This window comes from Oncorhynchus keta, chromosome 19, assembly GCF_023373465.1.
Source record: "Oncorhynchus keta strain PuntledgeMale-10-30-2019 chromosome 19, Oket_V2, whole genome shotgun sequence".
NCBI lineage: Eukaryota > Metazoa > Chordata > Actinopteri > Salmoniformes > Salmonidae > Oncorhynchus > Oncorhynchus keta.
The window spans coordinates 82094117-82121616 of NC_068439.1; the positions used below are offsets into that span (position 1 = coordinate 82094117).

Here is a 27500-nt window from a genome sequence, read left to right on the forward strand (position 1 = left end):
GACCAAGTCTGCGTCTCTCACATGGGTAGGCTGACAATTCCATAAAAATGGAGCTCTGGGAGAAAGGGAGAAAGCCCTGCCTCCAGCTGTTTGCTTAGAAATTCTAGGGACAATTAGGAGGCCTGCGTCTTGTGACCGTAGCGTACGTGTAGGTATGTACGGCAGGACCAAATCAGAAAGATAGGTAGGAGCAAGCCCATGTAATGCTTTGTAGGTTAGCAGTAATACCTTGAAATCAGCTCTTGCCTTGACAGGAAGCCAGTGTAGCACTGGAGTAACATGATCACGTTTGTTGGTTCTAGTCAGGATTCTAGCAGCCGTATTTAGCACTAACTGAAGGTTATTTAGTGCTTTATCCGGGTAGCCGGAAAGTAGAGCATTGCAGTAGTCTAACCTAGAAGTGACAATAGCATGGATCAATTTTTCTGCATCATTTTTCGACAGAAGATTTGTGATTTTTGCAATGTTTAGTAGATGGAACAAAGCTGTCCTTGGAAGAGTCTTGATATGTTCGGCAAAAGAGAGATCAGGGTCCAGAGTAACGCCGAGGTCCTTCACAGTTTTATTTGAGACGACTGTACAGCCATTAAGATTAATTGTCAGATTCAACAGAAGATCTCTTTGTTTCTTGGGACCTAGAACTCTGTTTTGTCCGAGTTTAGAAGTAGAACATTTGCCACCATCCATGTCCTTATGTCTGAAACACAGGCTTCTAGCGAGGGCAATTTTGGGGCTTCACCATGTTTCATCGAAATGTACAGCTGTGTGTCATCCGCATAGTAGTGAAAGTTAACATTATGTTTTTGAATGACATCCCCAAGAGGTAAAATATATAGTGAAAACCGAGATGACTGCATTAAAATATTATATATGCAAAAGTATGTGGACACCCTTTCAAATGAGTGGATTTGGCTATTTCAGTCTGTTGCTGACAGGTGTGGCATGTGTATGTGACAAATACATTTTGATTTGATTTGATTTGAAAATCGAGCCCACAGCCATGCAATCTCTATAAACAAACGTTGGCAGTAGAATGGCCTTCCTGAAGAGCTCAGTGACTTTCAACGTAGCATCGTCATAGGATGCCACCTTTCCAACAAGTCATTTTGTCAAATGTCTGTCCTGTTAGAGCTGCCCCGGTCAACTGTAAGTGCTGTTATTGTGAAGTGGAAACATATAGGAGCAACAACGGCTTAACCGCGAAGTGGTAGGCCACACAGTCCCACAGAACGGGACTGCCGAGTGCTGAAGTAGCGCGTAAAAATTGTCTGTCCTCGATTGCAACATTCTCTACCGAGTTCCAAACTATCTAGTTAGTACACCCCTGGTAAAATATCTCTAGTTAGAACAGCCCCCGGTAAAATATCTCTAGTTAGAACAGCCCCTGGTAAAATATCTCTAGTTAGTACAGCCCCTGGTAAAATATCTCTAGTTAGTACAGCCCCTGGTAAAATATATCTAGTTAGTACACCCCTGGTAAAATATCTCTAGTTAGTACACCCCTGGTAAAATATCTCTAGTTAGTACACCCCTGGTAAAATATCTAGTTAGAACAGCCCCTGGTAAAATATCTCTAGTTAGTACACCCCTGGTAAAATATCTCTAGTTAGAACACCCCTGGTAAAATATCTCTAGTTAGTACAGCCCCTGGTAAAATATCTCCAATGTAAACAAGCAAAAGACTGATGCATTTTTAGGAGACACCTTATGTCTTGTTTACAAAGGCTCCTCCAGAATAACTATTACATGATCGTTTCACAGAGTTCAAAGGTTCAACCATCTAAACCACGTTGCTTTGCAGCCATCTTGTTCATCCTAAGAAACAATTATCACCTGTAGAGTGTATAAAAGTAGGGCTGTCAGTACCGTAATATTTTCTGTCCATGGTAAAAATGAAATAAAAAGATTTTTAAAAAGCAGCCAAAACTATTTGGTCCTTTAAAAACCTGCAGTATGTCAAATATGTGCGTTGTAGCTTGGAATATAAATAAATGAGACTCTGGATGACAACATAATGATATTTGTTTCCAACAACAGGGCTGTTTTCCAAAACGAGTTAAATCCGCTTCACGTTCTGTTTTCCTTGCCACAATACTAACGAGTGTCGCGATACGATCGTCCCGACCCCTTTAAAGTGACAGTAGCCCTCTGTGTGGTTCAGTATTGGACCCCCCCCCCCCCCTCATTACATTTCTACTGAATATGAATACTTTCAGAAGCTCTAGTGAAACTCTTGTAAAAAAAATACAAATAAAAAATAGGTAAACTACAGTCTAAGATTCACATAATTTCATACTTGGTGTAGTTGTTAATAGTTTCATCGTAGGACTAATGCCTTTTGCATTACGGTGCTCTCTGGAAAGAGCCAAGCAGCAGTATGTACGGTACGATACTCTTCTCTTCGCTGCAGACTGCATCTTTCCCTTGGCTGGCCACGCTACAGACTTTTACACTTCCCACTTATTAACAAATATTTTCAAATGATTCTCCGACTCTTGGGAGGGCTGTGTTATGGCACTGCTGGAGGAGCTATGAGGAGTAATGGTTGATGTGCTTAGCATCGATTGTAGACCGACAGAGAGTGCACACCACGATGAAGTCACAGTGTTATGGTTTAACCTCCCTTTGCGAGGTGGACTCATAGAAAGCAAATCTCGGAAGTTCTCTGGCCTTGATCAAGGTGCTTTCACCTTTTTACTACGATTTGTTTTTCCCAGACCAGATCTTTACTACTCCAGACCAGATCTTCACTACTACAGACCTTTACTACTCCAGATCTTTACTACTCCAGATCTTCACTACTCCAGATCTTTACTACTCCAGATCTTTACTACTCCAGATCTTCACTACTCCAGATCTTTACTACTCCAGATCTTTACTACTCCAGACCAGATCTTTACTACACCAGACTTTTACTACTCCAGACCTTTACTACTCCAGACCTTTATTACTCCAGACCTTTACTACTCCAGACCTTTACTACTCCAGACCTTTATTACTACTGACCTTCACTACTCCAGACCTTTACTACTCCAGACCTTTATTACTACTGACCTTCACTACTCCAGACCTTTATTACTACTGACCATCACTACTACAGACCAGACCTTTACTACTCCAGATCTTTACTACTCCAGACCTTTACTACTACAGACCTTTATTACTACAGACCTTTACTACTCCAGACCTTTACTACTCCAGACCTTTACTACTCCAGACCATTACTACTCCAGACCTTTACTACTCCAGACCTTTATTACTACTGACCTTCACTACTACAGACCAGACCTTTACTACTCCAGACCTTTACTACTCCAGACCTTTACTACTACAGACCTTTAGACCTTCACTACTCCAGACCAGACCTTTACTACTCTAGACCTTTACTACTCCAGACCTTTATTACTCCAGACCTTTACTACTCCAGACCTTTACTACTACCAGACCTTTACTACTACAGACCACTATCTTTCACTAGACTCCTACTTACTACAGACCTTTACTACTACAGACCTTTACCTTACTACTCCAGACTCAGACCTTTACTACTCCAGACCTTTACTACTCCAGACCTTTACTACTCCAGACCTTCACTACTCCAGACCAGATTTTTACTACTCCAGACCTTTACTACTCCAGACCTTTACTACTACAGACCTTTACTACTCCAGACCTTTACTACTCCAGACCTTTACTACTCCAGACCTTTACTACTCCAGACCTTTACTACTCCAGACCTTTACTACTCCAGACCTTTACTACTCCAGACCAGATCTTTACTACTCCAGACCTTTACTACTCCAGACCTTTACTACTCCAGACCTTTACTACTCCAGACCTTTACTACTACAGACCTTTACTACTACAGACCTTTACTACTTTTACTACTCCAGACCTTTACTTAGACCTACTACTCCAGACCTTCACTACTCCAGACCAGACCTTTACTACTCCAGACCAGAATTTTACTACTCCAGACCTTTACTACTACAGACCTTTACTACTCCAGACCTTCACTACTCCAGACCTTTACTACTCCAGACCTTTACTACTCCAGACCTTTACTACTACAGACCTTTACTACTCCAGACCTTCACTACTCCAGACCTTTACTACTCCAGACCTTTACTACTCCAGACCTTTACTACTCCAGACCTTTACTCCAGACCTTTACTACTCCAGACCTTTACTACTCCAGACCTTTATTACTACTGACCTTCACTACTACAGACCAGACCTTTACTACTCCAGACCTTTACTACTCCAGACCTTTACTACTACAGACCTTTACTACTCCAGACCTTCACTACTCCAGACCTTTACTACTCCAGACCTTTACTACTCCAGACCTTTACTACTACAGACCTTTACTACTCCAGACCTTTACTACAGACCAGACCTTTACTACTCCAGACCTTTACTACTCCAGACCTTTATTACTACTGACCATCACTACTACAGACCAGACCTTTACTACTCCAGATCTTTACTACTCCAGACCTTTACTACTACAGACCTTTACTACTCCAGACCTTCACTACTTCAGACCAGACCTTTACTACTCCAGACCTTTACTACTCCAGACCTTTACTACTCCAGACCTTTACTACTCCAGACCTTTACTACTCCAGACCTTTACTACTCCAGACCTTTACTACTCCAGACCTTTACTACTACAGACCTTTACTACTCCAGACCTTTACTACTCCAGACCAGACCTTTACTCCAGACTACTACTCCAGACCTTTACTACCAGACCTTTACTACTCCAGACCTTCTACTACAGACCTTACTACTCCAGACCTTTACTACTACAGACCTTACTCCAGACTACTACAGACCTTTACTACTACAGACCTTTACTACTCCAGACCTTTACTACTCCAGACCTTTACTACTCCAGACCTTTACTACTCAGACCTTTACTACTCCAGACCTTTACTACTCCAGACCTTTACTACTCCAGACCTTTACTACTCCAGACCTCTACTACTCCAGACCTTTACTTTACTACTCCAGACCAGAACTTTACTACTCCAGACCTTTACTACTCCAGACCTTTACTACTCCAGACCATTACTACTCCAGACCTTTACTACTCCAGACCGTCCAGACCTTTACTACTCCAGACCTTTACTACTCCAGACCTTTACTACTCCAGACCTTTACTACCAGACCTTTACTACTCCAGACCTTCACTACTCCAGACCTTTACTACTCCAGACCTTTACTACTTACCAGACCAGACCTTACTACTCCAGACCTTTACTACTCCAGACCTTTACTACTCCAGACCTTTACTTTACTCCAGACCTTTACTACTCCAGACCTTTACTACAGACCTTTACTACTACAGACCTTTACTACTCCAGACCTTTACTACTCCAGACCTTTACTACTCCAGACCTTTACTACTCCAGACCTTTACTACTCCAGACCTTTACTACTCCAGACCTTTACTACTCCAGACCTTTACTACTCCAGACCTTTACTACTCCAGACCTTTACTACTCCAGACCTTTACTACTCCATACCTTTACTACTCCAGACCTTTACTACTCCAGACCTTTACTACTCCAGACCTTTACTACTCCAGACCTTTACTACTCCAGACCTTTACTACTCCAGACCGTTACTACTCCAGACCTTTACTACTCCAGACCTTTACTACCCCAGACCTTTACTACCCCAGACCTTTACTACTCCAGACCTTTACTACTCCAGACCTTTACTACTCCAGACCAGACCTTTACTACTCCAGACCTTTACTACTCCAGACCTTTACTACTCCAGACAGACAGCACCTGGACGAGAGCCAGACCGTTACTACTCCAGACCTTTACTACTACAGACCTTTACTACCCCAGACCTTTACTACCCCAGACCTTCACTACTCCAGACCTTTACTACTCCAGACCTTTACTACTCCAGACCAGACCTTTACTACTCCAGACCTTTACTACTCCAGACCTTTACTACTCCAGATCTTTACTGCTCCAGACCAGAGCTTTACTACTTCGCCAGAATAGAGTAACTGTCACACCAGGAAAGGTGTTTTAGAGGGAGGTGACAGACTGAGAGGACTGGCTTACTTTTTTGCTTGGAAGGGTATTGCCGTAGCTTGGCAAGAGAAGAACTACTGCGGTCAGGCCCTGGCTAGTGGACAGACAGCACTCTGACGAATTCCAGTCGTTATAAGGTTTCAGCCACCACCACTTTGTAGGTTTACCTCAAATGGGACCCTATTCCCTTTATAGTACACAATGTAGTGGTCTAAAGTAGTACACAATGTAGTGGTCTAAAGTAGTACACTATGGCTCTGGTCTAAAGTAGAACACTATGGCTCTGGTCTAAAGTAGTACACTATGGCTCTGGTCTAAAGTAGTACACTATGGCTCTGGTCTAAAGTAGTAAACTATGGCTCTGGTCTAAAGTAGTACACTATGGCTCTGGTCTAAAGTAGTACACTATGGCTCTGGTCTGAAGCTCATTGCATCTCTTGAGTAGTACACTATGGCTCTGGTGTAAAGTAGTACACTATTGCTCTGGTCTAAAGTAGTACACTAGGGTGGCTCTGGTGTTGGCTAAGAGGCCAGAGGATCGGAGTCACACTATGGCTCTGGTCATCTGAAGTAGTTGACAGGCTACAGAAGGCTAAACTATGGCTCTGGTCTAAAGTAGTACACAATGTAGTGGTGCTAAAGGCTAGTACCCTGCGTTGTTGACACCACTATGGCTCTGGTCTAAAGTAGTACACTATGGCTCTGGTCTAAAGTAGTAAACTATGGCTCTGGTCTAAAGTAGTACACTATGGCTCTGGTCTGAAGTAGTAAACTATGGCTCTGGTCTAAAGTAGTACACTATGGCTCTGGTCTGAAGTAGTAAACTACGGCTCTGGTCTAAAGTAGTACACTATTGCTCTGGTCTAAAGTAGTACACTATGGCTCTGGTCTAAAGTAGTACACTATGGCTCTGGTCTGAAGTAGTAAACTATGGCTCTGGTCTAAAGTAGTACACAATGTAGTGGTCTAAAGTAGTACACTATGGCTCTGGTCTAAAGTAGTACACTATGGCTCTGGTCTGAAGTAGTACACTATGGCTCTGGTCCAAAGTAGTACATTATACAGCGAATATACTGCCATTTAGGACAAAGCCTAGGTCTCACACTCTCTCCGGCTCTCACCCTTTCTCTCCGGCTCTCGCCCTCTCTCTCCGACTCTCGCCCTCTCTCTCCGGCTCTCGCCCTCTCTCTCCGGCTCTCGCCCTCTCTCTCCGGCTCTCGCCCTCTCTCTCCCGCTCTCGCCCTCTCTCTCCTGCTCTCGCCCTCTCTCTCTCCGGCTCTCGCTCTCTCTCGCCTCTCGCCCTCTCTCTCCCTGCTCTCGCCCTCTCTCTCCCACTGGCTCTGGTCCCCTCTCTCTCCGGCTCTCGCCCTCTCTCTCCTCTGGTCCCATTATACAGGCTCTCGCCCTCTCTTTCCGGCTCTCACCCTTTCTCTCCGCCTCGCTCTCTCTCCCACTCTCGCCCTCTCTCTCCCTCTCTCGCCCTCTCTCTCCGGCTCTCGCCCTCTCTCTCTGGCTCTTGCCCTCTCTCTCCGGCTCTCGCCCTCTCTCTCCGGCTCTCGCCCTCTCTCTCCCCTCTCTCTCCTGCTCTCGCCCTCTCTCTCCCGCTCTCGCCCTCTCTCTCTCCCGCTCTCGCCCTCTCTCTCCTGCTCTCGCCCTCTCTCTCCCGCTCTCGCCCTCTCTCTCTCTCCCGCTCTCGCCCTCTCTCTCCCGCTCTCGCCCTCTCTCTCCGGCTTGCCCTCTCTCTCCGGCTCTCGCCCTCTCTCTCCGGCTCTCGCCCTCTCTCTCCGGCTCTCGCCCTCTCTCTCCGGCTCTCGCCCTCTCTCTCCCCGGCTCTCTCTCCCGCCCCCTCTCTCTCCTCACCCCTCTCTCCTCTCTCGCCCTCTCTCTCCGGCTCTCGCCCTCTCTCTCGGCTCTCTCCGGCTCTCGCCGCCTCTCTCTCTCCAGCTCTCGCCCTCTCTCAGCTCCGCCCTCTCTCGCCCTCTCTCTCCCGCTCTCGCCCTCTCTCTCCCGCTCTCGCTCTTGCCCTCTCTCTCTCCGGCTCTCGCCCTCTCTCTCCCGCTCTCGCCCTCTCTCCGGCTCTCGCCCTCTCTCTCCAGCTCTCGCCCTCTCTCTCCGGCTCTCGCCCTCTCTCTCCCGCTCTCGCCCTCTCTCTCCCGCTCTCACCCTCTCTCTCCGGCTCTTGCCCTCTCTCTCTCCGGCTCTCGCCTTCTCTCTCCGGCTCTCGCCCTCTCTCCGGCTCTCGCCCTCTCTCTGGTTACAGGTTCTTAAGAAGTCCCTCTTTCAGAGGAAAAACCATTGACTCCAGGCCAGTGCCATCACTCCCCTTCTTCCTGAAGAAGTCCCTCTTTCAGAGGAAAAACCGTTGACTCCGTACCAGTGCCATCGCTCCCCTTCTTTCTGAAGAAGCCCCTCTTTTAAAGGAACCACTGTTGACTCCAGTGTCATCGTTCCCCTTCTTCCTGAAGAAGTCCCTCTTTCAAAGGAACCACTGTTAACTCCAGGCCAGTGTCATCGTTCCCCTTCTTCCTGAAGAAGTCCCTTTTTCAGAGGAAAAACCATTGACTCCAGGCCAGTGTCATCGTTCCCCTTCTTTCTGAAGAAGTCCCTCTTTCAGAGGAAAAACCATTGACTCCAGGCCAGTGTCATCGCTCCCCTTCGTCCTGAAGAAGTCCCTCTTTCAGAGGAAAAACCATTGACTCCAGGCCAGTGTCATCGTTCCCCTTCTTCCTGAAGAAGTCCCTCTTTCAGAAGAACCACCAGTGTCATCGTTCCCCTTCTTCCTGAAGAAGTCCCTCTTTCAGAGGAAAAACCATTGACTCCAGGCCAGTGCCATCGCTCCCCTTCGTCCTGAAGAAGTCCCTCTTTCAGAGGAAAAACCATTGACTCCAGGCCAGTGTCATCGCTCCCCTTCGTCCTGAAGAAGTCCCTCTTTCAGAGGAAAAACCATTGACTCCAGGCCAGTGCCATCGCTCCCCTTCGTCCTGAAGAAGTCCCTCTTTCAGCGGAAAAACCATTGACTCCAGGCCAGTGCCATCGCTCCCCTTCATCCTGAAGAAGTCCCTCTTTCAGAGGAACCACCAGTGTCATCGCTCCCCTTCGTCCTGAAGAAGTCCCTCTTTCAGAGGAACCACCAGTGTCATCGCTCCCCTTCGTCCTGAAGAAGTCCCTCTTTCAGAGGAACCACCAGTGCCATCGCTCCCTTTCTTCCTGACCTCTTTAATGTAGTGTGGGCAAACACGTTAGCTCCTGACCGTTCCCGCTGAAAGGCCTTAGGTTGACACTTGACCTTTGTCAGATCTAAGGTGCATGTCTGAACTCAAATCTCTGACAGGTGCAAATTAAGCAGCAAGAAGAGAGGTAGGAGGGTAAAGAAAGGCAAATGTCAAGTGTTTTGGGAGACAGAAGACAGACATGGGGCTCCTTTTATAGAATGGAACGTCTATCTGGCTTATAGCAGCGAGACAGGGATGGAGGAGTGGAGGGTATGAGTTGTGAAGAAAGTTGTTGTGTGATTGGGGCAGAGGGACTGTAAGTGCAGTGGCATATAGGACTGTGGGATGGGTCTGGAGTGGAGGGTATGAGTTGTGAAGAAAGTTGTTGTGTGATTGGGGCAGAGGGACTGTAAGTGCAGGCTCTGTGTTGGGTCTGGACTGGTCTAGGGATGGGCTGGTGTGGTCTGGATCTGGTCTGAGCTGGTCTGGGCTGGTGTGGTTGGGTCTGGGAAGGTCTTGGCTGGTTTGGGCTGGGTAGGGCTGGTGTGGTTGGGTCTGGAAAGGGCTGGTGTGGTTGTGTCTGGGAAAAGCTGGTCTGGGCTGGTGTGGCCCGGTCAGGACTGGAGCTCATCTGGATTGATGTGAGCTGGGCTGGGCTGGGCTGGGCTGGGCTGGGCTGGGATGGGCTGGGCTTGCCTGGGCTGGGCTGGTCTTGGTCTGGCCCAGTATTCATAAATTCACAGTAAGAGTGCTGATATAGGATTTGTTTTCCCTTTTAGATCATAATGAATAAGATGATGTGGACAGAGAGGACCTGAACCTAAATCAGCACTCCTATTGATTAATATGAGTGAAGGTCTGTTCTAGGGGTCACTCCCACCACACTGAGGACAGCAGGGTTTTTTGATACACCAAATACCACAGAGGTGAAGTCACTCCAAACCAAACAGGGACGCTAGTTCACTTAGAAAATAAATGTTCCCTTCTTCCTCTCCGGCTGCGTAACACAGTCAAGTGGCAGAATATAGCCCAGTGACTTCAGCTGATAACGGGAAACGCGTTATCACATTCCATGCCGGTTGCCGTGGAAACACAGACGCTCCAGGACATCGACTGCGGTACATGGTTAAGGGTTACTCGCTGTGTTCCAAATGGCATCCTATTACCGATACAGGGCACTACTCAGGGCCCTGGTCATACGGAGCTCGAGAAAGCAACGGGTTGGACAGTAGAGGAATCTTAGCAGGGTACTTGATGCCAGGTCAGCCTCAAAAGAGATGAGCTACGTTGAAGAGGAAATGTGGTATCTACTGGTCCTGAAGAGATGAGCTACGATGAGGAGTAACTGTGGTATCTACTGGTCCTGAAGAGATGAGCTATGTTGAGGAGGAAATGTGGTATCTACTGGTCTGAAGAGATGTGCTATGTTGAGGAGGAAATGTGGTATCTACTGGTCCTGAAGAGATGAGCTATGTTGAGGAGGAAATGTGGTATCTACTGGTCCTGAAGAGATGAGCTATGTTGAAGAGGAAATGTGGTATCTACTGGTCTACTGGTCTGAAGAGATTGAGCTATGTTGAGGAGGAGGAATGTGGTATCTGAAGAGATGGCTCTGAAGAGATGATGAGCTACTGGTCAAGAGATTGAGGAGGAAATGTGGTATCTACTGGTCTGAGATGAGCTACGTTGAGGAGGAATTGTGTTATCTACTGGTCTGAAGAGATGAGCTACGTTGAGGAGGAAATGTGGTATCTACTGGTCTGAGATGAGCTACGTTGAGGAGGAAATGATCTACTGAGATGAGCTACGTTGAGGAGGAAATGTGTTATCTACTGGTCTGAAGAGATGAGCTATGTTGAGGAGGAAATGTGGTATCTACTGGTCTGAAGAGATGAGCTATGTTGAAGAGGAAATGTGGTATCTACTGGTCTGAAGAGATGAGCTATGTTGAGGAGGAAATGTGGTATCTACTGGTCTGAAGAGATGAGCTACGTTGAGGAGGAAATGTGGTATCTACTGGTCTGAAGAGATGAGCTACGTTGAGGAGGAAATGTGATATCTACTGGTCTGAGATGAGCTACGTTGAGGAGGAAATGTGGTATCTACTGGTCTGAAGAGATGAGCTATGTTGAGGAGGAAATGTGGTATCTACTGGTCTGAAGAGATGAGCTATGTTGATGAGGAGGAACTGTGGTATCTACTGGTCTGAAGAGATGAGCTACGTTGAGGAGGAAATGTGGTATCTACTGGTCTGAAGAGATGAGCTACGTTGAGGAGGAAATGTGGTATCTACTGGTCCTGAAGAGATGAGCTATGTTGAGGAGGAAATGTGGTATCTACTGGTCTGAAGAGATGAGCTATGTTGAGGAGGAAATGTGGTATCTACTGGTCTGAAGAGATGAGCTATGTTGAAGAGGAAATGTGGTATCTACTGGTCTGAAGAGATGAGCTATGTTGAAGAGGAAATGTGGTATCTACTGGTCTGAAGAGATGAGCTATGTTGAGGAGGAAATGTGGTATCTACTGGTCTGAAGAGATGAGCTACGTTGAGGAGGAAATGTGGTATCTACTGGTCTGAGATGAGCTACGTTGAGGAGGAATTGTGTTATCTACTGGTCTGAAGAGATGAGCTATGTTGAGGAAGAAATGTGGTATCTACTCGTCTGAAGAGATGAGCTATGTTGAAGAGGAAATGTGTTATCTACTGGTCTGAAGAGATGAGCTATGTTGAGGAGGAAATGTGGTATCTACTGGTCTGAAGAGATGAGCTATGTTGAAGAGGAAATGTGGTATCTACTGGTCTGAAGAGATGAGCTATGTTGAGGAGGAAATGTGGTATCTACTGGTCTGAGATGAGCTACGTTGAGGAGGAATTGTGTTATCTACTGGTCTGAAGAGATGAGCTATGTTGAGGAAGAAATGTGGTATCTACTGGTCTGAAGAGATGAGCTATGTTGAAGAGGAAATGTGGTATCTACTGGTCTGAAGAGATGAGCTATGTTGAGGAGTAAATGTGGTATCTACTGGTCTGAAGAGATGAGCTATGTTGAAGAGGAAATGTGGTATCTACTGGTCTGAAGAGATGAGCTATGTTGAGGAGGAAATGTGGTATCTACTGGTCTGAAGAGATGAGCTATGTTGAAGAGGAAATGTGGTATCTACTGGTCTGAAGAGATGAGCTATGTTGAGGAGGAAATGTGGTATCTACTGGTCTGAAGAGATGAGCTATGTTGAAGAGGAAATGTGGTATCTACTGGTCTGAAGAGATGAGCTATGTTGAGGAGGAAATGTGGTATCTACTGGTCTGAAGAGATGAGCTATGTTGAGGAGGAAATGTGGTATCTTCTGGTCTGAGGAGATGAGCTATGTTGAGGAGGAAATGTGGTATCTACTGGTCTGAAGAGATGAGCTATGTTGAGGAGGAAATGTGGTATCTACTGGTCTGAAGAGATGAGCTATGTTGAAGAGGAAATGTGGTATCTACTGGTCTGAAGAGATGAGCTATGTTGAGGAGGAAATGTGGTATCTACTGGTCTGAAGAGATGAGCTATGTTGAGGAGGAAATGTGGTATCTACTGGTCTGAAGAGATGAGCTATGTTGAGGAGGAAATGTGGTATCTACTGGTCTGAAGAGATGAGCTATGTTGAGGAGGAAATGTGGTATCTACTGGTCTGAAGAGATGAGCTATGTTGAAGAGGAAATGTGGTATCTACTGGTCTGAAGAGATGAGCTACGTTGAGGAGGAAATGTGGTATCTACTGGTCTGAAGAGATGAGCTACGTTGAGGAGGAAATGTGGTATCTACTGGTCTGAGATGAGCTACGTTGAGGAGGAATTGTGTTATCTACTGGTCTGAAGAGATGAGCTACGCTGAGGAGGAAATGTGGTATCTACTGGTCTGAGATGAGCTACGTTGAGGAGGAAATGTGGTATCTACTGGTCTGAGATGAGCTACGTTGAGGAGGAATTGTGTTATCTACTGGTCTGAAGAGATGAGCTATGTTGAGGAGGAAATGTGGTATCTACTGGTCTGAAGAGATGAGCTATGTTGAAGAGGAAATGTGGTATCTACTGGTCTGAAGAGATGAGCTACATTGAGGAGGATATGTGGTATCTACTGGTCTGAGATGAGCTACGTTGAGGAGGAAATGTGGTATCTACTGGTCTGAAGAGATGAGCTACGTTGAGGAGGATATGTGATATCTACTGGTCTGAGATGAGCTACGTTGAGGAGGAAATGTGGTATCTACTGGTCTGAAGAGATGAGCTACGTTGAGGAGGATATGTGGTATCTACTGGTCTGAGATGAGCTACGATGAGGAGTAACTGTGGTATCTACTGGTCTGAAGAGATGAGCTACGTTGAGGAGGAAATGTGGTATCTACTGGTCTGAAGAGATGAGCTACGTTGAGGAGGAAATGTGGTATCTACTGGTCCTGAAGAGATGAGCTACGTTGATGAGGAAATGTGGTATCTACTGGTCTGAAGAGATGAGCTACGTTGAGGAGGAAATGTGGTATCTACTGGTCTGAAGAAATGAGCTACATTGAGGAGGAAATGTGGTATCTACTGGTCCTGAAGAGATGAGCTACTTTGAGGAGGAAATGTGGTATCTACTGGTCTGAAGAGATGAGCTACGTTGAGGAGGAAATGTGGTATCTACTGGTCTGAAGAGATGAGCTACGTTGAGGAGGATATGTGGTATCTACTGGTCTGAGATGAGCTACGATGAGGAGTAACTGTGGTATCTACTGGTCTGAAGAGATGAGCTACGTTGAGGAGGAAATGTGGTATCTACTGGTCTGAAGAGATGAGCTATGTTGAAGAGGAATTGTGTTATCTACTGGTCTGAAGAGATGAGCTACGTTGAGGAGGAAATGTGGTATCTACTGGTCTGAAGAGATGACCTACGTTGAGGAGGAAATGTGGTATCTACTGGTCTGAAGAGATGAGCTACATTGAGGAGGAAGCATCTACAAAGTCCACTATTTCTGTTGATTTATTTTGGTGGTTCAACGTAAAACTGACATCCACATTCTGTCTCTTATCCTATGACCACAAGAATTTGAAAAGACTTTGAAAAGACTTCGAATTTTCAACCAGTTTTGCTCACTGGCCAGGAAGTCTACTACCACGTTATTTTCATGAGGGTATCAATTGCTTGTCTGAAAAAGGTATTCGACATACATGGGCCATTCGTTCACTCTGACCAAAGCTGACATTTCTTTTGCGATGACAACTTCTGTGGAAAAACCCCCATCTGAAGTTCACTGATTAAGCTCGTTTTCATCACCCTTTTTCAAACCTCTCCCCTAGCCGTTCCAAGCCGTTCCAAGCCGTTCCAAGCCGTTCCAAGCCGTTCCAAGTATTTGAAGTGTTTCAGAACGAGAACAACTTTTCAACTAATCATTAAAGCCCCTGACTATTTGGTTCACGGCTACAAAATATCTGTGAAAAGTCTGGGGGTCCCAGAGAAGAGGTTTGAAAAGTATCTTAACAGTAATCTATCTGCATGTTTGTTTGAAAGCGAGCTGAGCTGGTTCTTTTACTATTTACAGACGACCCAAAAGCACCACCTCCAAACTGTTCAAGCATTACTCTCCACCTCTCTGTCTCCCCCCTGTGTCCTCTCTCACCCCTCTGTCTCCTCTCTGTGTCCTCTCTGTGTCCTCTCTCTTCCCTCTGTCTCCTCTCTGTCTCCCCTCTGTGTCCTCTCTCCCCTCTGTCTCCTCTCTGTCTCCCCTCTGTGTCCTCTCTCTCCCCTCTGTCTCCTCCCTGTCTCCCCTCTGTGTCCTCTCTCTCTCCCCTCTGTCTCCTCTCTGTCTTCCCTCTGTGTCCTCTCTCTCCCCTCTGTCTCCCTTCTGTGTCCTCTCTCTCCCCTCTGTGTCCCCCCTCTGTCCCCCCTCTGTCTCCCCTCTGTCTCCCCTCTGTCTCCTCTCTGTCGCCCCTCTGTGTCCTCTCTCTCCCCTCTGTCTCCCCTCTGTCTCCTCTCTGTGTCCTCTCTGTGTCCTCTCTCTTCCCTCTGTCTCCCCTCTGTCTCCCCTCTGTCTCCCCTCTGTGTCCTCTCTCTCCCTCTGTCTCCTCTCTGTGTCCTCTCTGTCTCCTCCCTCTCTCCCCCCTCTGTCTCCTCTCTGTCTCCCCTCTGTCTCCCCTCTGTGTCCTCTCTCTCCCCTCTGTCTCCTCTCTCTCCCCTCTGTCTCCCCTCTGTCTCCTCTCTGTCTCCCCTCTGTCTCCTCTCTGTCTCCCCTCTGTCTCCTCTCTGTCTCCCCCCTGTGTCCTCTCTCACCCCTCTGTCTCCTCTCTGTCTCCTCTCTGTGTCCTCTCTCTCCCTCTGTCTCCTCTCTGTCTCCCCTCTGTGTCCTCTCTCTCCCCTCTGTCTCCTCTCTGTCTCCCCTCTGTCCCCCCTCTGTCTCCTCTCTGTCCCCTCTCTGTCCCCCTCTGTCTCCCCCCTGTCCCCCTCTGTCTCCTCTCTGTCCCCCCTCTGCCCCCTTCGCTGTCCCCTCTCTGTCTCCCCCTGTCCCCCCCTGTCTCCTCTCTGTCCCCCCTCTGCCCCCTTCGCTGTCCCCTCTCTGTCTCCCCCCTGTCCCCCCTCTGTCTCCTCTATGTCTCCCCCGCTCCTCTCTGTCACCTCTCTGTCCCCTATCTGTCGATCTGTTATCTCTGTCTCCTCTGTCCCCCCTCTGTCTCCTCTCTGTCTCCCCCCGCTCCTCTCTGTCACCTCTCTGTCCCATATCTGTCTCTCTGTTATCTCTGTCTCCTCTGTCCCCTCTCTGTCTCCTCTATGTCTCCCCTCTGTCTCCTCTCTGTCTCCTCTATGTCTCCCCTCTGTCTCCTCTCTATCTCCTCTCTGTCCTCTCTGACTCCTCTCTGTCTCCTCTCCTTCTCTTACAGATGACCTGCTCGACTGTCCTAAGGGTATCACTTTCAAAGTGTTCAAGTATTACTGAACTTTGTCCTCTCTATCTCCTCTCTGTCCTCTCTCTGTCCTCGCCCTAAAACGGTCCCATGCATTACTGATCTGTCTCCTCTTTCTCCTCTGTCCTCTGTCTCTTACAGACCATATATCCTACTGTCCCAAGCTTCCAAAGTGTTCAATGATTACTGAGCTGTCTCCTCTTTCTCCTCTGTCCATTATAGACAACCTGCCCTACTGCCCCAAAGGCATTACCTCCAAAGTGTTCAAACATTACTGAACTCTGTCTTCCTCTGCTTGTCTTTTACAGAGAACCTTCCCTAGTATCTCCTGTCTGTCTCCAACAACCTGCCCTACTGTCTCCTGTCTGTCTCCAACCACCTGCCCTACTGTCTCCTGTCTGTCTCCAACAACATTCCCTACTGTCTCCTGTCTGTCTCCAACAACCTGCCCTACTGTCTCCTGTCTGTCTCCAACAACATTCACTACTGTCTCCTGTCTGTCTCCAACAACCTGCCCTAATGTCTCCTGTCTGTCTCCAACAACATTCCCTACTGTCTCCTGTCTGTCTCCAACAACCTGCCCTGCTGTCTCCTGTCTGTCTCCAACAGCTTGCCCTACTGTCTCCTGGCTGTCTCCAACAACCTGCCCTACTGTCTCCTGTCTGTCTCCAACAACCTGCCCTACTGTCTCCTGTCTGTCTCCAACCACCTGCCCTACTGTCTCCTGTCTGTCTCCAACAACCTTCCCTACTGTCTCCTGTCTGTCTCCAAGAACCTGCCCTACTGTCTCCTGTATGTCTCCAACAACCTGCCCTACTGTCTCCTGTCTGTCTCCAACAACCTTCCCTACTGTCTCCTGTTTGTCTCCAACAACCTGCCCTACTGTCTCCTGTCTGTCTCCAACAACCTGCCCTACTGTCTCCTCTCTGTCTCCAACACCTTCCCTACTGTCTACTCTCTGTCTCCAACAACCTTCCCTACTGTCTCCAACAACCTTCCCTACTGTCTCCTGTCTGTGTCCAACAACCTTCCCTACTGTCTCCTGTCTGTGTCCAACAACCTTCCCTACTGTCTCCTGTCTTTCTCAAACAACCTTCCCCACTGTATCCTGTCTGTCTCCAACAACCTTCCCTACTGTCTCCTGACTGTCTCCAACAACCTTCCCTACTGTCTCCTGTCTATCTCCAACAACCTTCCCTACTGTCTCCTGTATGTCTCCAACAACCTTCCCTACTGTCTCCTGACTGTCTCCAACAACCTGCCCTACTGTCTCCTGACTATCTCCAACAACCTTCCCTACTGTCTCCTGTCTGTCTCAAACAACCTTCCCTACTGTCTCCTGTATGTCTCCAACAACCTTCCCTACTGTCTCCTTTCTGTCTCCAACAACCTGCCCTACTGTCTCCTGTATGTCTCAAACAACCTTCCCTACTGTCTCCTCCCTGTCTCAAACAACCTTCCCTACTGTCTCCTGTCTGTCTCCAAAAACCTTCCCTACTGTCTCCTCTCTGTCTCAAACAACCTTCCCTACTGTCTCCTGTCTGTCTCCAAAAACCTTCCCTACTTTCTCCTGTCTGTCTCCAACAACCTTCCCTACTGTCTCCTGTCTGTCTCCAACAACCTTCCCTACTGTCTCCTGTCTGTCTCCAAAAACCTTCCCTACTGTCTCCTGTCTGTCTCCAACAACCTTCCCTACTGTCTCCTGACTGTCTCCAACAACCTTCCCTGCTGTCTCCTGTCTGTCTCCAAAAACCTTCCCTACTGTCTCCTGTCTGTCTCCAACAACCTTCCCTACTGTCTCCTGACTGTCTCCAACAACCTTCCCTACTGTCTCCGCTCTGTCTCCAACAACCTTCCCTACTGTCTCCTGTCTGTCTCAAACAACCTTCCCTACTGTCTCCTGACTGTCTCCAAAAACCTTCCCTACTTTCTCCTGTCTGTCTCCAACAACCTTCCTTTGTCCTCTCTATCTCCTCTCTGTCCTCTCTCTGTCCTCGCCCTAAAACGGTCCCATGCATTACTGATCTGTCTCCTCTTTCTCCTCTGTCCTCTGTCTCTTACAGACCATATATCCTACTGTCCCAAGCTTCCAAAGTGTTCAATGATTACTGAGCTGTCTCCTCTTTCTCCTCTGTCCATTATAGACAACCTGCCCTACTGCCCCAAAGGCATTACCTCCAAAGTGTTCAAACATTACTGAACTCTGTCTTCCTCTGCTTGTCTTTTACAGAGAACCTTCCCTAGTATCTCCTGTCTGTCTCCAACAACCTGCCCTACTGTCTCCTGTCTGTCTCCAACCACCTGCCCTACTGTCTCCTGTCTGTCTCCAACAACATTCCCTACTGTCTCCTGTCTGTCTCCAACAACCTGCCCTACTGTCTCCTGTCTGTCTCCAACAACATTCACTACTGTCTCCTGTCTGTCTCCAACAACCTTCCCTACTGTCTCCTGACTGTCTCCAACAACCTTCCCTACTGTCTCCTGACTGTCTCCAACAACCTTCCCTACTGTCTCCACTCTGTCTCCAACAACCTTCCCTACTGTCTCCTGTCTGTCTCCAAAAATCTTCCCTACTGTCTCCTGTCTGTCTCCAAAAACCTGCCCTACTGTCTCCTGTATGTCTCAAACAACCTTCCCTACTGTCTCCTCCCTGTCTCAAACAACCTTCCCTACTGTCTCCTGTCTGTCTCTCCAAAAACCTTCCCTACTGTCTCCTCTCTGTCTCAAACAACCTTCCCTACTGTCTCCTGTCTGTCTCCAAAAACCTTCCCTACTGTCTCCTGTCTGTCTCCAACAACCTTCCCTACTGTCTCCTGACTGTCTCCAACAACCTTCCCTACTCTCCCTAATGTCATCATCTCCAACCAGTTAAGCTTTAGTAGTAACTTAATCTAAGGTTGATTGTTACTGACTGTGGCCTCCTCTCGCTGTGCTACAGATGACCTTCCCTACTGTCTCCTGTCTGTCTCCAAAAACCTTCCCTACTGTCTCCTGTCTGTCTCCAACAACCTTCCCTACTGTCTCCTGACTGTCTCCAACAACCTTCCCTACTGTCTCCTGTCTGTCTCCAACAACCTTCCCTACTGTCTCCTGACTGTCTCCAACAACCTTCCCTACTGTCTCCTGTCTGTCTCCAACAACCTTCCCTACTGTCTCCTGTCTGTCTCCAACAACCTTCCCTACTGTCTCCTGACTGTCTCCAACAACCTTCCCTACTGTCTCCTGACTGTCTCCAACAACCTTCCCTACTTTCTCCTGTCTGTCTCTTGTCTGTCTCCAACAACCTTCCCTACTGTCTCCTGTCTGTCTCCAACAACCTTCCCTACTGTCTCCTGTCTGTCTCCAACAACCTTCCCTACTGTCTCCTGACTGTCTCCAACAACCTTCCCTACTGTCTCCTGTCTGTCTCCAACAACCTTCCCTACTCTCCCTAATGTCATCATCTCCAACCAGTTAAGCTTTAGTAGTAACTTAATCTAAGGTTGATTGTTACTGACTGTGGCCTCCTCTCTCTGTGCTACAGATGACCTTCCATACTGTCCTAAAGGAATCACTTCCAAAGTGTTCCGTTTCAACATCTCAGTGATGGAGAGGAATTCCACCAACCTGTTCCGAGCCGAGTTCCGAGCTCTGAGGGTTCCAAACTCTGCTGCCAATAGGAATGAACAGAGGGTGGAGCTCTACCAGGTGTGTAAAGGTACCCTTCCGTCTCTCCATGTCCTTCAGAGATCTTCAACTCAACCTGACAGCGTTAACAGTCTTTCCCCCCTAGTTTCATTTGTAGGCGGGGGGGGGGGGACACCCCACAGGCCCCCAAAGCAACTAGCAACTTCCAGGTCCTAAGGCATCAACATTGGGCACCCTATTCCTTCATTCTGTATCATTTAGCCTTTATTTAACTAGGCAACACATTCTTATTTACAATGACGGTCTACACCGGCCAAAACCGGACGACTCTGGGCCAATTGTGCGCCGCCCTATGGGACTCCCAATCACAGCCGGGTTGTGATACAGCCTGGATTTGAACCAGGGTGTCTGTAGTGACGCCTAGCACTGAGATGCTGTGTCTTAGACCGCTGCGCCACTCGGGAGCCCTGACCCCTGCACTGTGAAGGGAGTAGGGTTCCGTTTTGGAACGCAGCCATTGTCAATTACTACCAATTGAAGTCAATCGATTTCGGTAAGGGGGAGGGGGGGTTGCCTGGTAGAGGAAACACAGTACATACCTCCATCACTCAGACATTCTTTTTTTTTTAAAGCACATCAACAAATCGACAGCCTTTGTTGTTACGGAGCATGATCTGTAGTAGATTTGAACCAGAAATGTGGCTACCTAAGCAAGTTTCGGTTCACTTAGATAGGTTTACCATACTAACACAGACATGACATCTAGTCGCTTATTATTCCACAAGACCCATTTCTCAAACTTCCCAGTTCCAACTGAGGAAGGGCAAGAGAGCCTCAGCCAGTAAAAGCCAGCTGTGGTTTGGTGGTGGGTAGCCAGCCGCCAGACCCTAACTCCAGCTCTCGTCAGGCCTGGAGAATGTGTGCAGGGTCTGGCTCTGGGCAGGGTAACTCTGGTGTGTCCTGAAGAATGTGTGCAGGGTCTGGCTCTGGGCAGGGTAACTCTGGTGTGTCCTGGAGAATGTGTGCAGGGTCTGGCTCTGGGCAGGGTAACTCTGGTGTGTCCTGGAGAATGTGTTCAGAGCTTTAGGCAGTATACTGTCAGCAGACCAGCACCACACATGAGTTAAATTAGTAGTCGTTCCCTTTCAAATAACGTGAGAGTTTCATTGAGCCTGTATGGATGCCGATTCACTTTTTTAATTGAAAACTGAATTGACCTCAAACCTTCTACAATCATCAGTCTCAAAAGTGTCTGCTCCAGAATCTATGGCATTTGGTGCCATGCGGTAATGCCATAAAGCAGGGGTATTAACATCTAACCACGGAGGGCCAGACTACTGCTGGTTCTCTGTTCTACCTGATCGTTAATTACACCCACCTGGTGTCCCAGGTCTAAATCAGTCCCTGATTAGAGGGGAATCACCCACCTGGTGTCACAGGTCTAAATCAGTCCCTGATTAGAGGGGAATCACCCACCTGGTGTCCCAGGTCTAAATCAGACCCTGATTAGAGGGAATCACCCACCTGGTGTCCCAGGTCTAAATCAGACCCTGATTAGAGGGGAATCACCTGAGGTTAAATCAGACCCTGATTAGGGGGAATCACCCCCACAGTCCCTGGTGTCCCCACCTGGTGTCCCAGGTCTAAACCAGTCCCTGATTAGAGGGGGAATCACACACCTGGTGTCCCAGGTCTAAATCAGAACCTGATTGAACTAGTTTCGAGTTCCAGGTATAAAGATGATCCTTTTCCTTCTCACATTCTCCAGGCTTGTGATAAATAGAGACTGCTGTCTCCTCGAGTTTCAACAGCACCAGTTATGTGTCTACATCAGTGTTGTGGATCATTGTATTGTTCATATGCAGTAACTCCCCCCCCCAACCTTGGTTTTCAGATCCTGAGGCCAGACGAGCACATAGCTAAACAACGCTACATCGGAGCCAAGAACGTGCTGACCAAGGGAACGCCCGAATGGGTCTCCTTCGACGTGACAGAGACGGTACAGGAGTGGCTGATGTACAGAGGTGAGCTGATCCCACTTGATTCATTGGTTCGTTGTTCTACTGTCTTTCACGAGAAAATTATTTACACCGTTACGAGTTTTGTATAGACTCCAGTGACATACTAACTCAACAACATCAACAACAACATCAACAACAACATCAACAACAACATCAAACAAAAGTAAACAATCAAAAAAAAAACACCACAAGCGTTAATTTTTCCCGTTTTTGAGTTGGTGTGTGAAGATGACCTCATCTTCCCCATGATTCCTCTCTCCTGTCAGAGACCAACCTGGGTCTGGAGATCAGCGTACACTGCCCGTGCCACACCTTCAACCCCAACGGTGACATCATCGACAATGTGAACGAGGTGCTGGAGGTCAAGTTCAAAGGTCAGTAAAGGCATAACATTCTCTTCTTCGTGGGGTCTTTTCAAACCGGGGAAAACCTCAAGTCCTATTTTTGTTGTTGTTGTTTTTGTCGCCAACCAATAACTGGCAATGTACTGCTGGGCAATGTACTGCTGGGCAATGTACTGCTGGGCAATGTACTGCTGGGCAATGTACTGCTGGGCAATGTACTGCTGGGCAATGTACTGCTAGGCAATGTACTGCTGGGCAATGTACTGCTGGGCAATGTACTGCTGGGCAATGTACTGCTGGGAAATGTACTGCTGGGCAATGTACTGCTAGGAAATGTACTGCTGGGCAATGTACTGCTGGGCAATGTACTGCTGGGCAATGTACTGCTGGGCAATGTACTGCTGGGAAATGTACTGCTGGGCAATGTACTGCTAGGAAATGTACTGCTGGGCAATGTACTGCTGGGCAATGTACTGCTGGGCAATGTACTGCTGGGCAATGTACTGCTAGGCAATGTACTGCTGGGCAATGTACTGCTAGGAAATGTACTGCTGGGCAATGTACTGCTGGGCAATGCACTGCTGGGCAATGCACTGCTGGGCAATGTACTGCTAGGAAATGTACTGCTGGGCAATGTACTGCTGGGCAATGTACTGCTGGGCAATGTACTGCTGGGCAATGTACTGCTGGGCAATGTACTGCTGGGCAATGTACTGCTGGGCAATGTACTGCTCGGCAATGTACTGCTGGGCAATGTACTGCTGGGCAATGTACTGCTGGGCAATGTACTGCTGGGCAATGTACTGCTAGGCAATGTACTGCTAGGCAATGTACTGCTAGGCAATGTACTGCTAGCATTGTTTAACATACTGAGAAGTAGCTTTCAGATCCGGATCGGTCTCCCTTAGACAACTGAACTATGAACTGTGAACTATGAACTGCGAACTTGCAATAAAAAGTGTAATTGCATTTTTTTTGTTGTTAACATGACAAGTCACAACGTAATTTACGAGCTTGCTCACAGAAGCAAAGGAACTGAAGTTACAAACAAAGGCACTGGGTTAATACTGTCTGACCTCTGACCTCTCTGCTGTAGGGGTAGAAGGGGAGTATGAGGAGCAGGGTCGTTGGGACCTGGGTTAGAGTCAGGGCACGGAACATAATACTGTCTGACCTCTGACCTCTCTGCCATAGGGGTAGAAGGGGAGTATGAGGAGCAGAGTCGTTGGGACCTGGGTTAGAGTCAGGGCAGGGAACATGATACTGTCTGACCTCTGACCTCTCTGCTGTAGGGGTAGAAGGGGAGTATGAGGAGCAGGGTCGTTGGGACCTGGGTTAGAGTCAGGGCACGGAACATAATACTGTCTGACCTCTGACCTCTCTGCCGTAGGGGTAGAAGGGGAGTATGAGGAGCAGGGTCGTTGGGACCTGGGTTAGAGTCAGGGCACGGAACATAATACTGTCTGACCTCTGACCTCTCTGCTGTAGGGGTAGAAGGGGAGTATGAGGAGCAGGGTCGTTGGGACCTGGGTTAGAGTCAGGGCACGGAACATAATACTGTCTGACCTCTGACCTCTCTGCCGTAGGGGTAGAAGGGGAGTATGAGGAGCAGGGTCGTTGGGACCTGGGCAGGTTGAAGAAACAGAAGGAGCGGTCCCTGCCTCATCTCATCCTCATGATGATCCCTCCTCACCGTCTGGACCCACAGCCACGTAGACGCAAACGGGCCCTGGACACCAACTACTGCTTCTCGTAAGGACGCCCACTGAAACTGTTGTCACTTCTGTTTCCACCGATCGTCATGGAGATGTCTCAGTCCTGAGGGGTTTGTAAACCACACGTCAGCAAATACATCTCTGCTGTAACATTAACAGCAGTAGAAGAAGAAGAAGGTTCAATCCCCCCCCCTCTCCCCCATGTGCTCCACCTCAAACCATTCAACATGTGTTGGTTGATCAAGATGAGATAAACTTGAATATAAACTGGGTGGTTCGAATCCTGAGTGCTGATTGGCTGACAGCCGTGGTATATCAGACCGTATACCACGGGGTATGACAAAACATTTATTTCTACTGCTCTAATTACGTTGGTAGCCAGTTTATAATAGCAATAAGAGCACCTCGGGGGGAGTTTGTGGTATATGGCCAATATACCACAGCTCATGGCTGTATCCAGGCACTCTGCGTTGCGTCGTGCATAAGAACAGCCCTTAGTCATGGTACATTGGTCGTATACCACGACCCCTCGTGCAGTAGCAGTAACTAACTGCAGATGTATCTGACTTGAACGAAAATATAATATATAAATATAATAAGAAAATCCTTGAGTTCAAACTGAAAAGTTATCAAAGCTGAGACATTGTTGTATAAGTGAGTGATGAGTGATTCACCGTAGTTTGTTGTGCCCCCCCCCCGCCCAGCACTGTTGAGGAGAACTGCTGTGTACGTCGTCTCTACATCGACTTCCGTCGGGACCTGGACTGGAAGTGGATCCACGAGCCTAAAGGATACTTTGCTAACTACTGCTCTGGACCCTGCCCTTACCTGAGGAGCTCCGATACCACACACACACAGGTGAGGGCAGTCTGACATCACACACACATAGATGAGGGCAGTCTGACACCATACACACAGGTGAGGGCATTCTGACACCATACACACAGGTGAGGGCATTCTGACACCACACACACAGGTGAGGGCAATCTGACACCACACACACAGGTGAGGGCAGTCTGACACCACACACACACAGGTGAGGGCAGTCTGACACCACACACACAGGTGAGGGCAATCTGACACCACACACACAGGTGAGGGCAGTCTGACACCACACACACAGGTGATGGCAGTCTGACACCACACACACAGGTGAGGGCAGTCTGACACCACACACACAGGTGAGGGCAGTCTGACACCACACACACAGGTGAGGCCAATCTGACACCACACACACAGGTGAGGCCAATCTGACACCACACACACAGGTGAGGGCAATCTGACACCACACACACATGTGAGGGCAGGTTATTTGCACCATGGCCAGAAGCAGAAGTCCCTCTGCTGCTCAGTAGTTAGTGATAAATTATATCCCGCGATGTGATCAATAACACCATGCACAGAAATCAATAAAAACTCCAATTCTGATCGGCCAAGACCGCTTATTAGGGCTCATGTATTTACTTGTGTTTATTTCTGTAGTGGGAATCAACATTCAACTTCCACATTAGAAACACCTAAATATCTATTTCCTGTCTCTCCGTAGCTGCTGAGCCTGTATAACACTCTGAACCCAGAGGCTTCAGCCTCTCCCTGCTGCGTTCCCCAGGACCTGGAGCCTCTTACCATTCTCTACTACTCTGGACGTACCCCTAAAGTAGAGCAGCTGTCCAACATGATCGTCAAATCCTGCAAATGCAGCTGAAGAGGTTCGGGAGTAGGCCCGAAGCCTGGGAGTAGGGTGGTGGGGTTGTCCCACGGAAGGTGACCTGTATTGGGGCACTAGAGCCAGCCAGCCTGCCTGCCTAGCTGTAGAAAACTACCACCATCCATGTTATTTTGTATTCGGACTATGTTGCCTGCCACGTGGATCTTAACACCACTTGAACTGAAGGACCCTATCCTGAGGACATAGTATGTTAGACTTTGCGATTCTAACTTCTAATCTTCATCATCGTTTTTTTTTTTTTTAGAGAGAGAGACGTCAAATCGTTTCATTTTGACATGTTTAACAAACTGGGTTTCCTTCACCTTCCTACAAACAGTGGGCATTCTTCATAACACACAAAGGAGAAAGGACAGACTAGCTGCTGTATCTGAAGACAGCTAGAGGGAAAGGAGAAAGGACATGAGACGGAGAGAGAAGAGAGAGAGTGAGAGTAGAGAGAATGCCTGCAGGGTTTGCAATGGAAAGTAAAGTGAGCAGAAGAGATAGAAGCCAAGATTATAATTTTTTTATTATAATTTTTTTTGTCCAACCAAAAAAGCAGCGACCATTTTTTTTTTTTTTTGTCGTCCTCGAATGCAAACGGAGCGGAGGGAGGAAGGACCTTTACAGATGGAGAAAGATATTATTCTGTGGCTATTAGCCATTTAGCACTCTTCCAAAACACCCACCGCGACTCCCTTTGAAGACTTGCTTGACATGTTTGAATTTAAAAATAAATGAAAAAAATCGGGCCCAAACACAATGTGCTGGAAATTAATATTGATCTGTAAAACTCCGTATGTACAAATGTTTCTCCTTCTTCTTCTTCTCCTTCTTCTTCCTCTTCTTCTCCTCCTTCTTCTTCCTCTTCTTCTCCTCCTTCTTTTTCTTCTTCTCCTTCTTCTTCTTCTCCTTCTTCTTCCTCTTCTTCTCCTTCCTCTTCTTCTCCTCCTTCTTCCTCTTCTTCTCCTCCTTCTTCTTCCTCTTCTTCTCCTCCTTCTTTTTCTTCTTCTCATCCTTCTTGTTCTTCTTGTTCTTCTTCTTCTTCTTCTTCTTCTTCCTCCTCTTCTCCTCCTTCTTCTTCTCCTCCTCCTTCTTCTCCTCCTTCTTCTTTTTCTTCTTCTTGAAATTGGCAGATGTTCTCTGTTATGCAGCGTGTTGTCATACGGTGATTGATTGATGGTTGCTGTATCTGTCTAATCCCTTTGATATTAAACTGTTAAACTCGTCACATGGTTCTACTGATGATTTAGAGGACCCACTACGTAGTCATGCTGGAACGGCTTTAAACCAGTTGTTTTGCTTATTCGAGAAGATGAAAAAAGGTGAAATGCGGTCATGATTCCAAACATCTTCTGTTTTGCTGCTCTTGACATTGCAAAGCCAAAAAGCAGTGCATTCGAGTCCATCTCCCTTGTACTAGAGGTCACCACCCACAATGCATCAGTCACATTACTACCTAGAGATAGATAGAGGGGCTCTAGTGCCCCAAAAATCCCATTTTAACATGGGAAGCACAATTGAGGACTTTCACTGTCTTAAGGCACTGCAACTCAGTGTTAGGGGCATCACTACAGACCTGGTTTGATTCCAGGCTGTATCACAACCGGGCCATGATTGGGAGTCCGATAGGGCGGCGCACAATTAGCCCAGCATCGTCTGGGTTAGGGCTTGGCCGGGGTAGGCCGTCATTTTAAATGAGAATTTGTTCTTAACTGACTTGCTTAGTTAAATAAAGGTTAAATAAAATCAAATAAAACCATTGTAAAGTAAACAACTGGGCGGGACTTCCTGTGCGTTAAAGATGGTTGGGATAATTCCATCCAGGTTGTCCGAAGCAATCATTTGTAGAAGAAGAGCATTGACTACTTCAAAATGGAGATGGCCCTCAAATG

At 47.6% G+C, this 27500-nt stretch overlaps 1 protein-coding gene and 1 long non-coding RNA gene across 8 annotated transcripts in view; one reads left to right on the forward strand and one right to left on the reverse strand.

Annotated features, from left to right (window-relative positions):
* Nucleotides 1–26836, forward strand: part of LOC118397920 (transforming growth factor beta-3 proprotein-like) — a 48801-nt gene extending 21965 nt beyond the window's left edge. For 2 of the 3 annotated variants that reach the window (XM_052471501.1, XM_052471502.1), the window contains exons 2-7: nucleotides 19714–19877; nucleotides 21712–21841; nucleotides 22105–22212; nucleotides 23769–23934; nucleotides 24602–24755; nucleotides 25444–26836. In XM_052471501.1, the coding sequence (XP_052327461.1) occupies nucleotides 19714–19877; nucleotides 21712–21841; nucleotides 22105–22212; nucleotides 23769–23934; nucleotides 24602–24755; nucleotides 25444–25602 (881 nt within the window). In that variant the 3' untranslated portion in view covers nucleotides 25603–26836. Of the gene's footprint in view, nucleotides 1–19713; nucleotides 19878–21711; nucleotides 21842–22104; nucleotides 22213–23768; nucleotides 24008–24601; nucleotides 24756–25443 lie in introns of those variants that run through there. The other variant, XR_008071727.1, reaches the window with a different exon arrangement.
* LOC127909527 (uncharacterized) lies at nucleotides 17475–19706 on the reverse strand. Of its 5 annotated transcripts, none has more exons than XR_008071729.1 (4): nucleotides 19475–19706; nucleotides 19134–19397; nucleotides 18657–18889; nucleotides 17475–17976 (listed from the first exon to the last, which is right to left on the reverse strand). It is a non-coding gene; the product is annotated as an uncharacterized LOC127909527 (long non-coding RNA). The 5 variants fall into 5 exon arrangements; XR_008071731.1 differs by lacking the exon at nucleotides 19475–19706 and adding an exon at nucleotides 18923–19021 and having other exon boundaries at nucleotides 19200–19468; XR_008071730.1 differs by lacking the exon at nucleotides 19475–19706 and having other exon boundaries at nucleotides 18657–19021; nucleotides 19200–19468.
* Nucleotides 26837–27500: the final 664 nt, after the last annotated feature.